The sequence below is a fragment of the Schistocerca nitens genome, chromosome 6 (genome assembly GCF_023898315.1).
Source record: "Schistocerca nitens isolate TAMUIC-IGC-003100 chromosome 6, iqSchNite1.1, whole genome shotgun sequence".
Lineage (NCBI taxonomy): Eukaryota > Metazoa > Arthropoda > Insecta > Orthoptera > Acrididae > Schistocerca > Schistocerca nitens.
Genome location: NC_064619.1, coordinates 335,286,451 through 335,301,769, shown reverse-complemented (window position 1 = coordinate 335,301,769; position 15,319 = coordinate 335,286,451). Strand labels below are relative to the sequence as shown.

General features: G+C 39.2%; 1 protein-coding gene across 1 annotated transcript in view; it reads right to left on the bottom strand.

Annotated features, from left to right (window-relative positions):
* Positions 1–15,319, bottom strand: part of LOC126263349 (cytochrome P450 6k1-like) — a 110,185-nt gene that overhangs the window by 72,166 nt on the left and 22,700 nt on the right. The window contains exon 4 of the mRNA XM_049960438.1: positions 3,708–3,871. Within this exon, the coding sequence (XP_049816395.1) occupies positions 3,708–3,871 (164 nt within the window). The remainder of the gene's footprint in view (positions 1–3,707; positions 3,872–15,319) is intronic.

Here is a 15,319-nt window from a genome sequence, read left to right as displayed (position 1 = left end):
GGGTCACTCAGTGCGTACTCCCACAGTTTTAGTAAAACCTTCTTACTCATGGGGAACTAATTTGCTTCGTCTAAAAGAGCGCCCACAGGCGTACCTCATGTTCCTTGTACAATCGTCTTTGGAAATGACTCCAAAAAAAGATCAACATAATCCATGTGTGGACGTTCTAAGGTATGATACAGTCTTAGTCCAATGTCTGTATGCACTCCCAGCTTCCACGTATAATAGCAGAGAATATAGCTGAGAGCTTTTCGCAGTTTACTACGTCTTATGTAAATGTGGTCGATATGGGATATAAGATATTTGACTTCTTGCTGGAAATCATTGTTCTGTTTTGGACACACTTTTGCTTTTGAAATAAACACTTTGTTTCACGATTTTACACTGTTCGTTAATGTCGCCTCCTTGGGAATTTTCGAGATACCTCAGTCGCAGTGAAGTACTATTTTCAGTGATATCCTCTAGTTCGTGTCACACTAAGCAATATTGAAGTTAGACATTACCCATGCAGAAATCAACGACAGGTAGGAGGCAGTGAGAGAGAACAAGTTAATCTCTCACCTTTTTTTCACACACGGAAAATTATTAAAGATTACATTACAACCTGACGCACCTTGGGCGAGACTCCAGAAAGTTAACAGCTGGAGCAAAAATCGATGGAGCCTGGTAGGGCGCTAAAAGCATGAGGTGTTTTTATGATTCCTAGCCCATAGAAATGGCATGTTGGGAGTTGAAAGCAATTGGTGGTGAGCCCATCCCTTTGTAAATCTTGCCAGACAGGCCCGCAGCCACACAGGGCAGACAGGGCAGCCCGTCATCAGGACTCCAGCAGAACAATGCCACTCCACCTGCCATGGCACCAGCAGAAGCCTGGGCTGGGGCGACAGTCTGAAGGAATGCGTCTACGCAGTGGAGTCATAAGCTGGGCATTGTGTGCAGAGCCATGCATACTACAAATTCATCTGTTTTCGTTTTCGTCGATAGTGCAAATAGGCCAGTGAACCACTTCCCCCAGCCGCCTCGGTGTGTAAGAAAAATCAGGCGTCTGAGGAACGTTTGGAAATAGAATCTTTATTACACCTCATAGCTGCCCGCCCCCTGTAGCTGAGTGGTCAGCGCGACAGACTGTCAATCTTAAGGGCCCAGGTTCGATTGTTTGTCTCTACGTGTATATCACACCTACCAATTTCTGCCCCATTCATATAATTCCTTCGTGGTGTGTGCTTCCCTCTGTCTCTATCTTTTTTTTCAAACAAATGTTAATAAATGAAAGTTTGCCTCTACCTCGTTCTATCTCTTCTTTTAATTACCAGTACATTCATCAATAACTTTAACGTTATGTAACGCAAGCGAAGCAGTTCGTGCACCTTCAGTGTGCCAACAACGCGCGCCGAGCGAAATATCTCGGGCGGACAATAACAGTCGAGTTTTGGGCAAAGTCAGATTACCGTCCCCAGTTACAATGGCTGCCAATACGGTGCGTCGGCGGTAGGCCACACATTTAAAGTCTTCTTTGCGCGCCGTCTATGGAATTAAGTCATCGTACATGTGTCATCAATGCAAAGTAAAGAGTGTACTTAGCAAGTTTTATTTTCGTATGTGACTAAGTTTTGTAAAGTGTTTTATGTACAAATACCACACACATACCCAAGGGAGAGTCGATCCTCCGATGGTGGGAGCCGGGCGAACCGTGGCAAGGCGCCCTAGACCACACCGCTACCTCGCGAGTGCCCCTCTAAACCGAAGCCTGTGCTCTCATTCTTCAGGCCCAAGCGTCATTAGTGGCAAATTTTGAGTAAAACCTCCATTTTTCTTGTTACCATGTTAAAGTTTGCTTCTTTTACCAAAACACAGCAGAGTTTACTCTATGTCACCCAACTAACATGTTGTGCAGACGCAATTACGAGAGAGTTCTAAAATAATTGTTTACTAAATTTTTTACGTAGGGGGGAATGGAGGAAAAGTGAGGTCAATAGGTTATGAGAAAGCACATCCTCAGGTCAAAAATAAACGTTTAATGTCTTCAGTTATACAGCTCCAAAACCCACAGCATTTTTCGTTCCACAAGCTATCGATGACCCTTCAAAATTACATTCTTTTATACAAAAAGTCTGGAATAACATGGTAGATAGTCAAATTTTGAATAGTAACCATGTGGCAAAATACTCTTTTGTCATCGAGCTAGGTGGCGCAGTGGTTAGCACACTGGACTCGCATTCGGGAGGACGACGATTCAATCCCCATCCTGATTTAGGCTTTCCGTGATTTCCCTAAATCGCTCCAGGCCGGGATGGTTGCTTTGAAAGGGCACGGCCGACTTCCTTCCCTAATCTGATGAGACCGATGACCTCACTGTTTGGTCTCCTACCCAAACAACCCCAACAAACTCTCTTGTCTGCATGCAATCATTTGCCCAAATCTCACTTCCGTATCTCAAACAGTTTATGAAGTATCTGGATTGTTCTGGATATTTCTTTCTGACTTTATCATTGGCAAATTTTTTTTTTATTTTTTTATTTTTGAGGTTGGTGACAGAAAGAGATCTCCACCCAAGTCTATAGAAAAATTCAATATGCTAGCTCAAGGAAGCACGCAGCACCATTTTGTGTAATATTATGCACCAAACGCAGAATCATACCGACTTCTATTTTTCATTGCAAACTCCTCCGAATTTCACTCAGTGTCTGACTTAAATGCAAATATCAGAATGACTGTGGCCATTAACGATATGATGGGCATGTCGTAGTGAGCCTCGACTCTGTAATCGCAGCGTGTACCAGTCCGGCCGAAAGCAGGCAGTGTCGGCCTCCCGTTCCAACAAATGAATGAAATTGCCCAGAACCTTGGATGAAAATTTCTCACTGCGCATTGACCACCATATCCTGCATGGACTCTGCTGCTGGCTGGTCTTGTACCAAGTACAATTAACGAAGTGAAATATCGTACTTGCCTTCCTATGTGTGCCTTTCAAAGCTTTACTTGGCGATAAAGCTATTTAAATCATGACACTGGCATTTTTCTGTCACTTTCTGAGTACTATTTATGAAGACTATTGGTAAATATTTTGCTGTGACAGTTACATGTAATGCATTGTGTGCATATTTTCGTATATTTTAACCAGATCTGTATCCTGTTGAACGGCAGGTTCGTTAGGCATGTTCGTATAGACTGAAACCACCAGTGGTTTATTAAATGACAGCTGTGCTGTTATTCTTGACGTTCATATTAATCAGCTGTAGAAGCACAACGTGGTCAAGGCTACAACACAGGCAGTGTTAATGCTTACACTGTTACACAACAGGAAACAAACCGAACATGTTTATGTTCCAAACAGCAGACTGAAGAGACAGCAGGTATGTAAACGCTGCTCCCTGACATGCAGAAGGAACAAGGTAAGTAAGCGATTGGCATTGCTAGACAAACTTTCTATAGATAAATAAATATCCAACTTTAGAGTGATATCAGTGTTAATGAACACTCTGCACAACACAGGAAAAGCGATGACATCTGTTGTGAGACCAACAGTATCAGTAGGAAACGTGTGACTATCCACTATCTGAAACACCACAGTCTAATTAATAAAATGGCGTTTATATTACATTACAGGAAAGAGCTGATACTGGATCCGTTTTTCATGTAAACAATGGGTGTGGAGTCGTTCCTGCAGAGCTGCTCACAGCAGCTGGATATCTTCAGCACGCAGTCACTTGCCGCCGCTCCAACCTCAGGTGGATTCCGCCGATTGGTGTCAGCACTACAGTGTTTGGAGCCATGCGTAGCTTCGACTGCATGTCTCCGACGGGCAGAATATCAAATTTCGACAGCAGATGTACTATTGCCGTCTTCACCTGCATCAACCCGAAACGCATGCCTGCAACAAAACAAACAAGTTATCACTTTGTTGTAGCCGTGAATGGTAATGTAACATTCTTCAAATTTCGCACTGTGTCAAAAAAAATTCATTTCATTCGACTTCTTTCATAAACTATAATGAACTTCGAAATAATTCTGTCCACATTCACCCCAGCCCTAGAGAGATATCAGGAGTACAAAGACGAAGAAATCCTGTAGTAAAATTGTTTTAATCCGTATATAGTTGCAAATTCACTACTACTTGTCTGATGTTATCATTTGCTATTATCGAGTCTCAGAGTTATTCGTACCTGCTATTGGTGCTTGGCTGTCTTATTTATTAATAGTTTTGATGGTATAGCTTGAAGCTACCTCTTACTGCTTGCTGAGGCTAGTGAAAATGGGTTATCTTTTAAGTTATGCCCCAATTAATTAAATAATTAATATTAATCAACTTTCCTCACTGGGATTAATTTAAATAATGTACAACGGATAACACCCCCCGACAATGTCATCAGCCAACACATTCAGTTAGGGGGGGGGGGGGTCAGAGATTTGCTTTTGCTCATGAACATTTTTTCCTCAACTTATGATTCTTTATCATTCTGAAATTAATTTCCTTCAGGTGTTTGATTACCCACTTGAATCAGATAAACCTGCTATTGGGAATTTACTTTGTTTGGGAAGAAATGAAGGTTTCCTTCATATCAAGAGCAACACGGGGATGTTGTTGTACAGAATACATTTCTCAAGTTGACAGTAATATTATAATTTCATCTCCCCTTCTCATTGGGATTGTTATATCTGCAAGGATAGATATAATAATTACCAGTTGGGATTGGTATTGGTCTCCTACGGCTAATATAAGATGTAATACTATTAGGTAGCAGGAGGGTTTCATATAACGCAAACTTTCTCATCTCGCAACACACAGTTCTCACTGGCTTGCTACACACTCTCTATGTTAACCACTGCAAGCTGAATATCGCTGCAGTTGAAAGACTAAGTATCGATCCGCAGAGTACGGTTCTGACTATGAGATCTCATAACAAAGTAGCGGCACTCGAGAGCTATCGTTCTTCTTGAGGGGTTAAGGAAGGCATCAGTCAATCGAAAACTACTCTTGATTACATTAGCAAGGAACTGAATGAAATATAAGCTTAGTAATCACTTAATAGAAATTATTCAAACACGAATGTGCTCTACAATCACACTCATAATTTATGCTAAATATAGGTAATTGAAATGAGCTACCATCACAATCTTGAAACTTAAGAAATTCAATTACTCAAAATTCAGGCGCAATTCACCACATAGTAATGATTGCATAGCCAAGCTGTAATGATTCTGATATTCGCTGAACTATTACTGCATCCTGAATCCCTGTACAGTGCACAAAGTATACGTACCCACACGTGGCAGACCATTTGGTACCGCCACCCACAAAGAAAACAAGGTAACTAATCATCATTAATCAATAAAAATACACTCACTTGGCTGCTGTTATTTTAGGAGTGACTGAACATTAATAAACAATACACACTAGTGACTATGGTTCAGCGAGAACTGGCTCCCAAAGTTTGCGTGAAAGCCATGATTCCAAAGCAAGTAAAAAAAAAAAAATACAGATTCACAAAACGATAATGTAAAATTATCACAAGTCTGTCTACAGCCGATCCAATAAGAGTTCCAATTCCAACAAATACTCTTACACACATAAGGCGGGACCGATGACCGTAGCAGTCTGGTCCCCTCAACCCCCAAACCAACCAACACATAAGGCGATTTCTCAAGGTCGGTCTCCATTACCAACAGGGTTCCAAACGGTTATTCATATCGGAGTCACGAAGAAAACCCATCAAATGGTGAAACTGATCCCTTTAAACTACTCTGATTAATCTTCAAACATATACGAAACAGTTATTAGCGCTTGGTGACAGACCATAAAACTTCTAAATTTTGTAGCCTAAGGCTCCTTTATACATTAAGCTCAAAGTGCACTCATCACTGTCACACAAAGAAAGGATCATTAAAACCAAATAAAATTTTTGAAGCGGTACATATAACAGAATCATTTTATCCGCTCGCTTGACTGAAGACGTTTAATTATTGGTTTCCAAACATAAACGTTGCCTCGCTGGGAGCCAGCATCACACTAACTGTCGTGGCTACACTATTACAGTCACCTAAATGAAAAAAGAAAAACACAAGTATTTCTCTCTCTCTCTCTCTCTCTCTCTCTCTCTCTCTCTCTCTCTCTCCCCGTTGACTTTAACTAACACGTTTCGAGCGTGATCCAAGATAATATAGTACATTTTGATCTAAGTCTCCTACCATTACACCCGATGTGGAAACATCTGCACATTGTGCCCTACAACTGTACAGTGCGTAAAATGTTGCACCCAGGGACCAACGTCTTCCAAGTTGCACCACTGCGGGGAAGAAGTCTCCTACTGGCGGAGCTTCCTGAAGCCCTCTAAACAGTCGATACGTTCTAAAACCCTCTGCAAACCTCTTTGCTCAATCTTGTCCACAGATTTCCCTTCCACCACCCTCTACTCACCTCTGGTTAGTTATATCTTTTCTACAACCAAAACAATCACTCTGTCATTCATCAGTTTTCATGGGAAAGTAAAGAGAGGACTAACGAAGTGTGACTAGTAAAATAAAACACTGTTCACATGCATTCTCAGATCCAAATGTGTATCGAGTGCGCGAATTTTTTCACGTACCTTCTCCTTATGCTACCACAAACTACCATCGTCCGTGTAATGAATTCTTTTATATCCATCCCAAAGGGCTTGAATGGAGTGTACGAACAATACCGCTGCAAGATGTCCGGTAGAATTACGATCACTGGTCTGGTATAGACGCCAACCTGAGTGTGGTTCCCGGGATGTTTTAAAACAACTGCGCTTACATACGACAAAATTTTTTAATACTGTTAAACAACTTGCTAGTTTAAATAAGCCTTAAGTACGAAATTCGACAATACAAGCTTGGAAATATACATAGTTTACTTGGTGACTGAATGGAAATTTAACATTGGGTTTCTGTTTAGTATCATGTTCATGACTGTCCAAAATATTTTGAAGTAAGTTGTCAGACGGCAATATACTACACAATGTTTGAAACGGTATTATTCCGAGAATGTTGTCGGTTTATACTTAATCCTACCATATTTTTCCCGTGAAAATACATAGACCCCTGAAAAGCTGTGATAAACTATTCAACAGTTTCTTAAATACTATAACAAGTGTGGGCCCCAATATGTGAAACCCGACTCTACTTAAATTTCTTGTAGAAATTACGGGGAAGTATCCAGTCAACCCTCCATTACTGTAATTAATGTGAAAACTCTGTGGTCATAAATATCTGAGCTTTAATTTAATGTTACCCATTTAACAAAACTTTTTGATACTGGGAATGTTTTACATTTTTAAACACATGTTTACACGAAAATAACATAAGGAGAATATCTAATAATGTGAGAAATAAACTTCACAACAGTTTAAAAATTTTATTTATTTACTTAATTACTTTTTTTGGCGAAAAAAGAAGAAGAAACCAACTTCCGTTTGTCTCATTTATCGTGCTGTGGCCTGCACGATATCAGAGTTCCCACTCAGTGCAGTCGAATAGTACGTGGCATTGCAAATTTTATATTTAACTTCTTAACTAAGCTTTTTTTTCTTCGAGGGAAGGTTATTTTATTTTATGTTGCAACAAAAGGTGCATTTGCGTGTAGACATAACAGCAGTGTTCACACAAACTACAACACACCACATAACTGCCAACAAGACTACTTAAACTTTGTAGTCTGTCTTCACTGGACACAGAAGCCGCTAAAATGTTATAAGAAGAAGTGGGATAAGAGCCGATCCAGCACACCTCACTGCAAGAAATTGCAAAAATTATTTGCTTTTTAAATGAGAAAGACAGTGTCAAGAACATACAGAACATATTCACAACAACTAAAATTCCGGCGACGCGGGAAATAGAAGCTAAAAGAGAGACTGTCCCGTTTTTTTTACGAGACGAATTACAGCAGGCCGGCAGGTGTGCTTCTACTGTTCACTGACAACAGATAAACAGGCTACAATGAAATTAAATTACTCTGCATTGTCGTTCTTTCATAGCAGGTTCGACTTCAAGTAGTACGAATGATATTTATGTCAATGCAGCTGTTGTAAACGAATCAAATACAGACGAAACAAAAGTTAAAAATGAAGAAAAGCAAATTATTCCTGATTTCGAGTTTCATGAAAAACTGAGTGTCGAGTCAGACATTGCAACCTCGTTAGTGATGATCCTGCAGAATGGTGTGTCAATGAATCAACAATTGACACTCTCTTACAATATGGCATTAACCGAAATTGTAATGGTGATATTTCAAGCTCAAGAAGATAAATAGGCGATAAACCCAGATATTCGAACAAAAAGGTATTTTAACATAAAGTTTTAAATGGTGAATCAACTTCTCATGATTTTCTAGTATACTTCTGTAGCACGGGTTCTGTTTTTTGCGCACCATGTAAATTGTTTGGAGGTAAGGCCGTTACTGCTCCTAATGGTATTGCAGATTGGAAAAATATTTCTAATATTTTTCTCATCATGAGAATTCACTTGAACACAAAAATTCTGAGTTATCACTCTTAACAGGAAAAAAGTCACTTGGAACAATAGATAACCATTTCGAGTCATATGATGAGACAGAAGAAATGCAATAGGGGTGAGAGTGTCACTAATATGATACGCGAGTTGGGGTGGCAGTCACTGAAACAAAGGCGGTCTTCTTTGTTGAGAGATCTATTTACGAAATTTCAATCATCAACTTTCTCTTCCGAATGCGAAAATATTTTGTTGACGCCCACCTACGTAGGGAGGAATGATCATCATAATAAAATAAGAGAAATCAGAGCTCGAACGGAAAGATTTAGGTGTTCCTTTTTCGCAGGTGCCATTCGTGAGTGGAATGGTAGAGAAGTAGTATGAAAATGGTTCGATGAACCCTCTGCCAGGCACTTAAGTGTGAATTGCAGAATAACCATGTAGATGTACAGGCGCAGCGTGTTGAAAAGGAAGTTTGCAGTAGTGAAGAAGCTAATAAGTCGTGGACTTACCCTACGTGGACAAGTTGAAAGTTTCCATTCATTACATAATGAACAATTTATGGTGTCTCTTGTTCTTACAGCCGAGTTTGATCCTTTCCTCGCAGAGAACATTGAACGATATGGAAATCCAGGGCAGGGGCATACAAATTATCTTTCTTCAGCAATCTGTGATGAAATAATAGAACTTCTTTCCGAACGAATAAAAAGTGAAATAAAACAGGACGAATATTTCTCTATAATAGTAGATTCTAGTGCAGACATTTCACATATTGATCAATTATCTTTCATATTAAGATATGTGAACGTGAACAGTGAACCTGTTGAGCGTTTACTTCTGTTTTTACCAAACCCGGGACACAAGTCCGAAAACTTCGCTGAAGCCGTACGAAAAGTCCTGTCGACAAATTTCATTGATATTACTGACTATGGAGGCCAGTCATATGATAACGCAAGCAATATGTCAGGAACCTACACTGGTTTGCAGACACGCAGTAAAGAACGAAATCCGAAAGCGCATTATGTGCCGTGTGCACTACATTCTTTCAGATTAGTCGGCACTAGTGCTGCAAGATGTTGTCGGGAAGCATATTCATTTTTCATTGTAGAGCAAAACTTTTATAATTTTTTCTCTGCATCTACCCAGCGCTGGGATAAACTTCTTTCTTTCACGAAACCGGGAAGCAAAACAGTAAAAAGTTTATCAAAAACGCGTTGGTCAGCAAGAGATGAATCGTGTGTAAGTCTGTATGAAAACTGGGAGGGCGTTATCAACACGCTCGCACATATTGCCAATAATACGTTTGAAAAACCACTTGTGCTAAATGAGGCTTCAGCTTAATTGAATCAACTCAGAAGACTAGAAACAGTATTGATTATGAGAGTCTGGAAGGACATTTTACGAAAAGAGAGGTTACAGTCCGTGTTTCCGAATGTTGACATTGCTCTTAGAATATTTCTATGTATGGCACTTACAAATCGTGCAGCAGAACGCTCGTTTTCGGTTCTTAGAAGACTAAAATAGTGCCTACGTTCTACTTTGTCTGAGGAGAGATTGAACGCCTTGTCCATTCTTCACATCGAAGCCGACCTCCTAGCTGATACCCAACTGAATTATGAAGGTATGATCAACGAGTTTTCTGCCGTCAAAGCCAGACGCAAAACTTTGCTGACTGGTGAGTTTGTTTGTTTATTCACATTAGTTTTAAAAATTTAAGATTATAATGTGATTTTTATTACAATTTAGAGCACATTCTTTGGATTTACAAGCTATGTATTACCAGTTTATTTTACAATTGCCAATGGCAGAACGCGGAACTAAACCTCGTTTACGTGCAGACGTGAGCGAAGGCGCCCGACAATGCTAATCAGTACATGAATGACCCAGGTCGCTCGGCGCTGTACAGTAAAGTCATACTGATACTGTAGTATATTACAACTGATGCGTATTCTTGGCGTCTGCTGAAATGTATAGTAATCGAGGAAATATACGTTATCGGAGAGTACGCTCATATGAAAAAGTATTAATAAATAACGTAGTTCAGTTCTGTCGATAAATACTTAAAAGTTTTGCTAATACCTTTAGAAAGAGCTATGGTGAAAGCAGTAACTACAGTACAAAAATTTTCAGCCCTTACTCTGCGGCTATTGTGTACATTCATTATGCAGCATCTAGCTACACAGACCCTAATGCTTTACATGTTAACTATTAGATTTTAAAACAAATATGTTTTTTTCACACTAGTCTGCAAAATTGTGTAATAGCAAATCCAGTTCTGTGTTTGTTCGTTTGTATTTAGTTATTAGTTCGTGCACCAAAATATCTATTTCTTTTTCATTTCTTACGCCTCCTATAGATTCACGTATTAATACCGAACGTGCTTTTTATCTGTAAAACGAGAGTTAACTTTTAATTTTGAACGCATCTCTGTAAAATAACGTATTAATTTCTAATGTATGACACGTTTGCTTCATTTTGTAGATCGTAACACAACTTTTTTATTTTCATTTTCAACGGTTTCGTGTAAAAGAACATATTAAAAGTGAATATATAACAAAAATCCATTGCCTCCTACACGTTCTGCTGAAATTTTAGACCATAAAAGAAAAGTTATTTTCCTTGTGTTTGTTTCTGTTGTCTTTCGACAGAAAAATGTGTTAACACAGTGCAATTTTAAGTTTGTTTTATCTGCTGCTGTACGCCAGGTACAGTTCAGGAACCATATTACATTTTGATTGAGCGTAACTAGACCGCTGACGCGTCCTTCAGAACAACGAATAGCAGAGTACGGAAACAGTCCACAGCGCAAAATATTTAAATCCGCCACTGCATGTGGGTTTTCGGTTCATCGAATTTTTGTATTTTGACTGTTCACGTATCCACTACGATGAAACCGGACCTCATCAGTGTAGAAAATGAGGTCCGTACTGCGACTCCGTGGATGGCAACAAATCAGAAAAGATATTTTTCTTTATCCGGTACCTTCAATTCCTAGCCACTATGATCATGATATGCACGAAAATGTAACGTCTTTATTGGCTTCTGAGCGCTACCCCACGAAATCTAAGATTTGACAGCTAATTTCAAACTTTTTGAAGGCGAACGTAGCCTCACGTCCATCACCTGGGCCTCTCTAGCATCCATCGAAATGGATTTCCTCCAGATTCTCTTGTTTCTAATCTGCTTTGCAGGAAAAGTGAAATTGATCTCGTTATTGTTGACTTTTTTCACTGCAGTGTCTGGATATTCCCTATGAAATGCCTCTACAGCACGCGCATACGAATGACTATTCAACAATGAAAACTACAAGTAGCTGCTGCTGGGAAAACGATATTTTAACAAGCGCTTTAATTAAAAATGCTACAGACACAATGTGACTTGAACCCGCTGTTATCGTCGTAGAGTGTTGTCGGTAATACCTGTGGTGCTATCTTTCGGTGGCTCATGGAACGACTGTAATGCATCTCCTATCTGCAGACACATTTGTTATCTTGTGCGCGACTTTTAGGTCTCACTGTATAACACACAGCTCAGAATTTACATCTTTCAAAGAGAGGTGGTACATACGAATCCCTTCCCTTAGCTTAACTCTCTGAGTAACAATGGCTTTTGTCTGAAACCACCATTTCATTAAGTTTAAGGGTTCCTTACGTCAACCGGTAAAATTGAATCCTTATTGGATTACTTCGTCGTTCGTCTGTCTGTCAGACTGTTAGGAACCATTTTTGTTAGGAAGTGACAGACGTATGAAGTTGAAACTTATCTCATATATTAAGGTGTAGGGTCCCTTGACCCTGTAAAAAATTCTAAGTCAATCCAATGAAAAGATGTGGCAATTTACCTCATACATTTTGATAATCGCAAACTCATCCATCAGCAACAAGAATCACGAAATTTCGAAAGAAATGTGGTTTTACAGTACAAATAAGAGGAAAAAGATCCAAAAATTATTAAATTGTTATTGTAAGGCTATAATGTGTTTTAGGCATTTCAAGTTCATGGAAGTTTCGAGATACGAGACTGTGTCTAGGAAAAATGCGAAATTGCTTTCAAATATATCTCACGAAATGACGGATGGTTGAAAACTGTGTGTTCCACTGGTTCCAAAGTAAAACCATACCTTGAAAACAAAGGATTGTTTACTGTTGACATATTTTTCCTGTATTCGTTGCTTTCTGTGATAACATGGATTAATTATGCGAAACATTTTAAAATTACATTCCAAAGTCAAACCGCCTCCTTAAAATAATTTAATCGTTATCTTTCGCCACTTTCGTCTTGTAATCGCCAATTACTATGATGATAATGATCTATTTTGTGAAAAAAATATGGTTTTGTGACTGAAAGGGTTAACTAACGACTGAGGTGATAGGAAAGGCCTCCGGCCATGAAGTTAAAGCCACAAGTTAAACAAGGGAAACATGAGAACTCTTGGAAACAGAAAAACCCTCACGACGAGATAAACACTACGATACAGGTAAAAGGTGTCCATAAAATCGCACCCTTGTTCTGCAACATACAGTGAGATATTGATTTCTGAAAAAAAAATCTCTCTCTAATCCACCTTTTGAATGAAAACAGCTCATAAAGTGTGCCGCTGAACATTGCAGCAGGATCGGGAGCGTGTTTTAAGCTTTTATAACAACTCAAAACCATCTTCGATAACTTTTGTCGTACCTGAATGGTATCGATGTGGATTCTACTAACAAAGGTTTCATTTTTTAACCCCGTCAGTTCTACCAAAGGTATTTTTAATGTCTTCCTTCGCCACTTGATTTAGTGCTATAAAGAAGTTGATTTTTGCATAAAAATTTTGATTCTATAAATCACTCCTTCTCTGCAATATTTAAAGATTAGATGCAATGTAAGTTCGATTGAGTTATAGCCATGAAATGAAGTACATCTCATGACTTGGAAGTTAATGCAAGTATTTTCATTAATCTAGAAACAGTGTAAAAACAGTTTCAGTAATATGTGATTTTTAGTGGTGAATAATTTGTTACTTCATCACACGGCAGTTGGGCATGAAATTCCGGATATATTTATGTTGCTAAAAAGCAGAATGGAAGCATGTAATATACATGGCAGTCAATTTTGAATGAATCAGAAAAACATATTTGCGATTTATTAACGGCAAGAGCCTAAGGGATTTCGCTGAGTTGCATGTATGACAGAGCGTAGAATTGTACTGTTACCATATAGGACATAGGCCGAAGTACACTACCGCACTCTTATCGAGCGTTTACAAACGGCCTAAGAAACTTAAAATAAAGAATTTTCAGATCCTTCTGTCCGTTAACAAATCATCAGTTCTCATTAACGTGATTCAGAAAATTGAACTTGTGTAAAGTAATGTATTAAAGCAAGGAAAAGATACAAGGAATGACTGTACCCTCTACATTTAATGGCAGGTACAGGATATCCAGATCACACTAATGCATTTTACGTCACCGAGAACGGCATGATCATAAAGAATCTTAATTATGAAAAAAATCGTCTTATTTGTTACGTATTTCATATTCTTCTTTACCATCTGTCTTCACTATTGCTGTGTATTTCATCAGATGAAGTAATATTTCCTGTATTACAAGAGCCAGGTGAAACGTTCTTGGTTCTCCACAGATATGGCACCGATATCAGAGAAATTTTGATTCATCTTGCCACGTCTAGCGCATTAACGTAAATCAAGTGCCAAACTGCTTACAACTATTTTAAAGCATTCCTGATGTGTTTTAGTCAAACAAAAATAATTGGCGTATTGCATCTTGCCTACATTTTTTTTTAGAACTGTGTATTTACAGCGTAGGTATATATAATATTATCGAAGATTTATAACGAGACTGCTTCATCAGTTTGAACAGTTACGGGATGAATGGCTGAATGCTGAAGACAATTTATATCACTTGATGATGGATCCATGTGAAGGACGTCCAGAAACCGGAATCACAGATGAAAATATAGATAAAATGTGCAAAACTGCTATGACAATAGGGCACAAAAAATGCAATTCATTTTACTTGAAGAAGTTATTATGAGAACGCTTTACTCAATTTTAATATCTTATTTATTAATACTGCCCACAGGAAAACGAGAATACGAATTGCCCAGCAATTGTTACAACATTTTAAGCAGAACAGTACTAACAGGGAGCGCTGGTTTGTTATAACGGATGAAATGATCGATGTCGTCACGGCCGAAACGAAACAGCAAATCAAGGCAGTGACTAGACGCTGTACCATGAACACGATGGGCGTTTAATAAGTAATGCAACACATTATTTTTCTCGGCCAATTTTGGTTAAAAAATGCGAAATTTGTTGTGGAATCTAGTGGAATATTCCCGTTTCAGCCCCTAGAGTTTCATGAAGTTCCAATAGTTGGCGGCGCTATACGTTACCTTCAAAATGGAGTCTGCAACAGAGTTGCTTTCCAAGCACAGAGCTGTCACTGCAATTCTATTGGTGGAACACGAGAGCATCACAGACAGATATTCATAGGAGCTTACAGAATGTCTACGGGGACCTGGCAGTGAACAAACGCATGGTGAGTTGTTGGGAGAGGCGTCTGTCATCGTAGCTACAGAGCCGCGCGCAAACTGTCAGATCTCCTGCATGTCGGCCGCACACAACTGTGCTACCCCCCAGAAAAATTAGAGAAACGACCTCACTGTGTTCGTTGCCAAAAAAGTGCAAACTAACTTCTCCTTCTCCATGACAAAGCAAGGCCTCACAAGTCTGTGCACCAGAGAGGGGCTCAAAAAACCTCATTTGACCGATCTTCCTCATGCACCCTTCAGCAGAGTCTTGCAAAGCGGTGCATCTCATGGGCGGGCGTTGCACAGCTCCGCACCTAGGCTT